General features: G+C 41.5%; 2 protein-coding genes across 3 annotated transcripts in view; both read left to right on the top strand.

Annotated features, from left to right (window-relative positions):
• Positions 1–2,971, top strand: part of traf3ip2a (TRAF3 interacting protein 2a) — an 8,225-nt gene extending 5,254 nt beyond the window's left edge. Inside the window, exons 8-10 of the mRNA XM_060883730.1 lie at positions 124–228; positions 1,781–1,855; positions 2,493–2,971. Coding sequence (XP_060739713.1) covers positions 124–228; positions 1,781–1,855; positions 2,493–2,669 — 357 coding nt within the window. The 3' untranslated portion in view covers positions 2,670–2,971. The remainder of the gene's footprint in view (positions 1–123; positions 229–1,780; positions 1,856–2,492) is intronic.
• Positions 2,972–5,362: 2,391 nt separating this feature from the next.
• rev3l (REV3 like, DNA directed polymerase zeta catalytic subunit) overlaps positions 5,363–7,500 on the top strand; it is a 50,631-nt gene continuing 48,493 nt past the window's right edge. For both annotated transcript variants that reach the window (XM_060883503.1, XM_060883502.1), the window contains exon 1: positions 5,363–6,509. In XM_060883503.1, the coding sequence (XP_060739486.1) occupies positions 6,368–6,509 (142 nt within the window). In that variant the 5' untranslated portion in view covers positions 5,363–6,367. The remainder of the gene's footprint in view (positions 6,510–7,500) is intronic.

Here is a 7,500-nt window from a genome sequence, read left to right as displayed (position 1 = left end):
CACCAACGTTTATTTGTTTGTTGGTTAACAGAGTAATGTGAGTGTAGTGAGGATTTAGGTGTAAATCACTGTACACTTCAGATCCTAAGGAAAGTCATTAAGATGTCGGGTTTGATTTTGTAGAAATCGGTTCTGATCATCATGGTCATCAGTCCAAAATACAAGCTTGACATCGAGGGTGACGGATCAGACCAACACGGCCTGCACACCAAATACATCCACAGTCAGGTGACGAGCTTTAGCACTGTCTCACTGTGTCTCACTTCCTGTCTTCAGCACACAAGTATTATGACACATGCTAATTGAATGCTAACACTACATGCTAATCTCTCTCTCTCTCTCTCTCTCTCTCTATATATATATATATATATATATATATATATATATATATATATATATATATTCATGTGAAAAATCAGAACACCCCATTAAACATTCAGTTCTTTATTAAAAAATGTCAACATGTCAATTTCTGATCTTGTTTTAATTTGTGCCTGTAGATAAAAGTGATGTAATTACATGTAAACAACAAAAAACTTTTTCTTTTTTAAACATGAGTATTTAATCTGAGGAAAAAGTTTGTACACCCCGTGCTCTAATAGCTAGTGTTTCCCCTGAAACAACCTGAATGAGACGTTTCATTAGACATCTACCAGTTTCTACCCCAGTCCTCAATGCAGTCCTCTTCCAGCTGTGTGATGTTTGAGGGGTTTCTTACATCCACAGTCCTTTTCAAATCACCACACAGGCTCACTATAGAGTTTAGATCTGGGCTTTGACTTGGTCACTCCAGAATTCTCAGATTTTTACTATTCACTGAGTCCTTGGTGTATTTACTGGGATGTTTTTGTCATGTCTCAAGGTCCAACTCTGCTTCAGCTTCAATTTTGACAAATGGTCTCACATGTTCCTCAAGAACCTTCTGATGCAATGTAGAATTCATAGTGGATTTTATGATGATGATGACCAGGTCCTGCTGCAGCAAATCATCTCCAAACCAAAACACTTCCACCTCCATGTTTCACAGTTGTTATGAAGTTTTGAATGTCTGATCATAAATTCTTCTGAGATCTTTTTATATCTCTGACCAGACACATAAACATCAACAGTCTTCTTACTGAAGGCCTTGGAGAGTTTTTTGGATCTTATCATGGTGAAACCTCTCAGTTCAACAATTAAGATGCAAACCAAACTAAATATCTGAGCTTCAAGACAAATCTTCTTCAAAATGCTCTGTAACAATGTTCTAATAATTGACACCTGATGTGATAAACCTGTAGGTCATTTTATACACTTATAGTCAAAATAATACAAACGGGGTGTCCTTACTTTTTCCTCACAAGAAATTAGATTTTTTTAAATTTACATTTTACAGATAATTTAAAAAAGACTTTTCTCTGGTTTTATTTGTTTAGTTTTATTGCTTGAATCTTTTAATAATGTTAAAATGAAGATTAGATTGCTAATAAATTAACAATAAAAAAACACAGGCTTTCATGGGGTGTCCTATAATCTGTTGTTAAACTGAGCACAAAACAGAATATTTAAATTCTAAAAAATTCTATTCTTCATATAAAACTTGTCCGTTTTTACTGTATCAGGAATTGAAACTGTTGTAATGAGTACATTTGGATTTGTAATGGATTTAATAATGGAATGAATTTGTCTGATCTTATTTATATTTAATATATAATTTATGTTCTTAACGTGTTTATCTGAGGTATTATTATTCATGATTGTGTTTGTAGTCATTAGAATAGTGTTGTGTTATTTGTTTTAGCTGCAGAATGAGTTTATCCAGCAGCGCTGTCTGAATTTCAGACTCGTCCCTGTTCTCTTCCCCAGCGCTAACCAGGTGAGCAAACATTAACCATTTGCTGGATAACGTGTTAAAACATGAACTGAACATTCTGAGACTCAGAGGCTCCGCCTACAGACTTAGGCAGATATCTGATTGTCATCTAAAGTGTGTTTAGCCAATCAGCTTTAGTGAGATATTAGCAAAAGTAGAGAGTTGAGGAAACACATCACATGAGTCTGTTTGTTTGATTAATGTGTCAAAAAATTGGGCTGTGTGTGTGTGTGTTTATGAAATGTTCAGGTTCTCGTAGTGTCAGTTAACTTGTTTTACTCCACAACGCTGTGAGATCACAGATGTTGATGAGATTCTCTAACAGCAGCTCAGACTGTAGTACAGGTTTATATTAATGTAGCAACAGATCATTCACAGGAACATGTACAGCTGCTGTATATTCTGGGAGGAGAAGTGTGTGTGTGTGTTTGTGTGTGTGTGTGTGTGTGTGTGTGTGTATGATGTGGTGAAGGAGACTTTAGTGTCAGTGCTGTGGATCAGTCAGAGGTGAACATACAGTATCAAGTCTGATGGATATTTCTTTAAACTGAAAATTCTTGTTTTATCCTGGTGTGTGTGTGTGTGTGTGTGTGTGTGTGTGTGTGTGTGTGTGTGTGTGTGTGTGTGCGTGTGTGTGTAGAGTCATGTCCCGTTGTGGTTACAGAGCACACGTGTGTTTCGTTGGCCTCGTGATATTCAGGATCTGCTGCTACGTTTACTAAGAGAGGAGAGATACATCGCTCCCCCGCTCGGACGTGACCTCACCCTCAGCATCAGACCACTGGGACACACACAAGCACATCAACTAAACTGTTGAACTTTACTGTTAAAATTTTATGTTGTATGGATTAAAACTAATACACTAATAAAAATGTAAATAAAGAATAGGGACAGATGAGCACAGTGTGGAGAAGTTTAGGAAATTCTTACACACACACACACACACACACACACACACACACACCTCATCATCTTGAACTCTCTTCTTTTTGGGAGCTTAAATTCTATTCATGTGCAATATTCAAGTTTTAGCTGAAATGTCTTTGGGTTTTACTGGGCAGACTTCTAATGTAATAGTTTTGACTTTTCATATCAAAATAAAAATGGATTTTAATAAAACAGTGATTTATAGATTAATTGAGTGTTTGGGTTTGATGCTGAGCTCAGGTTCCTGTCTGCGTGTCCTCCGAGTTTCCTCCCAAAAACCTGCCAGTGTGGGTGATTAATCACTCCTGTGTGTGAGTGTGAGAGAGGTGGGGTGCAGGTCTGTGTATAAATCAGCTTGACTAGAGGAGGAACTAGTTGCTTTCCTGCTGGTATGTGTAAATGATTAACTACAGTAAATGGTGCTGCTGATAAGGGCACACGCACACACACACACACACACAAGATACACAACACACCTCTAACTACAATGTGTGTGAGTTCTCATATGAGCTGTGAGTTAAACCATATACTGTATTACTGATATGTTTGATAAAATTAATTATAATCAGATATCTTTGAGTTGTTAATTAGCACTATTACATTATTAAAGTTATCCTGATTTCTACACAGATTTAATCCATCATGAATAAACTCGATACACTTTACACATCATCTTTACAATCATAGAATTATTAACTAAATAAAATTTTCAGATTCCCTGGCAACATGGCAGACAGAATGATGTCATGGGTCATAGGTCATGGGTCATAGTGCTTATTAATAAATAAACAATAAAACAAAGTACATGTTCTACACTCTTAATTAGCGCTATTGACTATATAAACTGGAGGATTCACCATTTAATTCTACAAAATGGTATCGATCAGACAGGTAGGATCTAAACCAACTTAAAGCCTGTCCCTGAATACCTGTGTAATTTTGTAAGTGATCTAGGAGAATGTTGTGATCTATAGTGTCGAATGCAGCACTAAGGTCAAGTAGAACTAATAGTGACATACAGTCTTGGTCCGAAGCTAAGAACAAGCCGTTTGTGACTTTAACAAGTGCAGTTTCTGTGCTATGATGGGTCCTGAAACCTGACTGAAACTCTTCAGAGATATCGTTCTCCTGTAAGAAGGAGCTCAGTTGAACAGACACAACCTTTTCTAGTATTTTAGACATAAACAAAAGATGTGAAATAGGTCTGTAATTTGATAGTTCATTAGGATCTCAATTAGGTTTCTTAATGAGGGGCTTAATAACTGCCAACTTGAAGGAAGGATATAGGGACGTGACCTAAAGCGAGGACTATTTTGACATCAACTATCAACATCACCTATTTTGTTCCTGATGCTTTTAATGTAATCAGTGAAGAATCTCATGAAATCCTCACTACTGAACTGTGATGGAATGGGATTGTTCTGGTTATTTACTATGAGTTTGCTCAGGTGCTCAGAGCCCTAGCAGCTTTTAGAGCCTGTCTATAGCTGGACATAATGTCCTTATACACAATTCTAAAAACCTCTAATTTGGTTTTTCTCCACTTTCTCTCGAGGTTACTGGTTTCTCTCTTGAGGATGTGAGTATGACTATTATACCACTATTCTGTGTGATATTAATAAATCTAGTTTATAATTAGGGGGCACGGTGGCTTAGTGGTTATCACGTTCGCCTCACACCTCCAGGGTTGGGGTTCGATTCCCACCTCCACCTTGTGTGTGTGGAGTTTGCATGTTCTCCCCGTGCCTCGGGGGTTTCCTCCGGGTACTCCGGTTTCCTCCCCCGGTCCAAAGACATGCATGGTAGGTTGATTGGCATCTCTGGAAAATTGTCCATAGTGTGTGATTGTGTGAGTGAATGAGAGTGTGTGTGTGTGCCCTGTGATGGGTTGGCACTCCGTCCAGGGTGTATCCTGCCTTGATGCCCGATGACGCCTGAGATAGGCACAGGCTCCCCGTGACCCGAGGTAGTTCGGATAAGCAGTAGAAGATGAATGAATGAATGAATGGTTTATAATTAAGATGAGTTTGTCTAGTGATGTTTTGTTTAAGCCCAGATGAATTGAGTAGGTCAATAAATGTGTCCTAAAGCATTGTTTGTATTGTTAATGTTAAAATCTCCTACAATGAATGCTTTATCAACATGAGTGTAGGGGCCTATACACTGTCCCCACTGACAGAGGGATTTATTTATTATTATATCAGATAAAAACAGCTATTACAGGGTTTATAAAGCCCATAAGACTCTGTTGGGTTTGATATCCGGGTTTAATCTGATTGGATGACTGGAGGACCCAGAGCCGCCTAGCAACGGGAAAATATTTAGGTAACTATTTATGTGCCTGGATTCGTGAAAAAATGTATTGTTAATAAACATAATGAATTTGTTTACTAATTAGTTTAAAGTGTAAACTAGTAAATAAACACCATTTTAATGACACGTCATCAGATCGGTGTAATAGAACGAATTATATAAAAAGCTCGTTGTTTATAACGTTAGAAACCTGCCGAACTACTCAGTTATTTACGTTTAAGTTAAAATAAAGAATACAATCTGTACAAAATAATTTCGGGAATAAATGTTACTTAGGACGGTTTATTAAGGGAATGTTTACACGATGGTGAGTACGTTTAAAGTCAGGCGAGCGCGATGGAAACCTAAAGGGTCTTCATTTGTGAATATATAAACTACCAGGACAAGCGGGATACTTCTAACCAATCACTGCGCAGGATGAGAGACACCGCCGACCAATCAACGGGCGGTGGGCGGGGTTTTGGTAACGGCGAGGGATGGTGGGAGAGGAGGGAAAATAATGGCGTTGATTGGAGTCAGAGCTGTGATCAGGTTACACAAGCGGACCGGGAGGAAAGCAGGACATTATGGACTGTGACACGCATTAACACTGGGACACAAACACACGGATCTGCTGCTCGTGCGCTTTAGGACAGAAGGGGATCAGTGACGTGACGTGTTGTGGAGCTGCTGCGTGTCTAAAGAGGGCAGAAAGGAAGAAAAGAAAAGTGACTGAAGCTCATTACTGTCATGTCCTTATTGTGGGACTGGCTTTAACACCAGACCTTTCCCTGTCCTGTGTGTGTGTAGTGTGTGTAGTGTGTGTAGTGTGTGTAGTGTGTGTAGTGTGTGTAGTGTGTGTGTATAGTGTGTAGTGTGTGTGTGTGTGTGTGTGTGTAGTGTGTAGCGTGGTGTGTGGTGTGTGTGTAGTGAAATGTGTGTGTAGTGTAGCGTGGTGTGTGTGTGTGTGTGTGTAGCGTAGTGTGTAGCGTGGTGTGTGTGTGTAGTGAAATGTGTGTGTAGTGTAGCGTAGCGTAGCGTGGTGTGTGTGTGTGTGTGTGTGTAGTGTGTGTTTACGTGCCGCAGCTGCATGTTTGGGTCAAAGCCAGGAACAGAACCAGATCACAGATTTAACCTGCAGAGATTCTCCTCCTCTTCATCATCATCATCATCATCAGTTCTCTGATTCCTACAGAGGAGCATGTGTCCTCATCGCGGTGTGTGTGAGAGCGTCTGCTCTTCTCTACATCAGCAGGATCTGTAGAAGAACAAGGGAGAAGATCCAGGAGGAGCTCCATGATGTTCTCTGTGCGCATCGTGTGTGCAGATTATTACCTGTCCAGGCCTCTGCAGCTGCTGGATGTGTGTTTCTCTCAGTTCAGAGATGCGGACGTGCACAGAGTGCCTGTAGTGAGGATATTCGGGGCCACACCGGCAGGTACGTGTGTGTGTGTGTGTGTGTGTGTGTGTGTGTGTGTGTGTGTGTGTGTGTTTGTGCGCACATCTTCAGGACGAAGCCGTGTAGGGATCATCTTGTTCCCTATAATAGTTCAGTATCTGATGTGTGTGACTCCTATTCACTGTGCAGTGCATTAGTGTAGGGAGTGAGGTGCAGTGCATTAGTGTAGGGAGTGAGGTGCAGTGCATTAGTGTAGGGAGTGAGGTGCAGCGCACTTAGTGTAGGGAGTGAGGTGCAGTGCACTTAGTGTAGGGAGTGAGGTGCAGCGCACTTAGTGTAGGGAGTGAGGTGCAGTGCATTAGTGTAGGGAGTGAGGTGCAGTGCATTAGTGTAGGGAGTGAGGTGCAGCGCACTTAGTGTAGGGAGTGAGGTGCAGTGCACTTAGTGTAGGGAGTGAGGTGCAGCGCACTTAGTGTAGGGAGTGAGGTGCAGTGCACTTAGTGTAGGGAGTGAGGTGCAGTGCACTTAGTGTAGGGAGTGAGGTGCAGCGCACTTAGTGTAGGGAGTGAGGTGCAGCGCACTTAGTGTAGGGAGTGAGGTGCAGCGCACTTAGTGTAGGGAGTGAGGTGCAGCGCACTTAGTGTAGGGAGTGAGGTGCAGCGCACTTAGTGTAGGGAGTGAGGTGCAGCGCACTTAGTGTAGGGAGTGAGGTGCAGCGCACTTAGTGTAGGGAGTGAGGTGCAGCGCACTTAGTGTAGGGAGTGAGGTGCAGCGCACTTAGTGTAGGGAGTGAGGTGCAGCGCACTTAGTGTAGGGAGTGAGGTGCAGTGCATTAGTGCATTAGTGAGGTGCAGCGCACTTAGTGTAGGGAGTGAGGTGCAGTGCACTTAGTGTAGGGAGTGAGGTGCAGTGCATTAGTGCATTAGTGAGGTGCAGCGCACTTGGTGTAGGGAGTGAGGTGCAGCGCACTTGGTGTAGGGAGTGAGGTGCAGCGCACTTGGTGTAGGGAGTGAGGTGCAGCGCACTTGGT

The sequence above is a fragment of the Tachysurus vachellii genome, chromosome 12, assembly GCF_030014155.1.
Source record: "Tachysurus vachellii isolate PV-2020 chromosome 12, HZAU_Pvac_v1, whole genome shotgun sequence".
NCBI lineage: Eukaryota > Metazoa > Chordata > Actinopteri > Siluriformes > Bagridae > Tachysurus > Tachysurus vachellii.
Note: the sequence above shows the minus strand (reverse complement) of the source record. Positions and strands in the feature narration are given on the sequence as shown.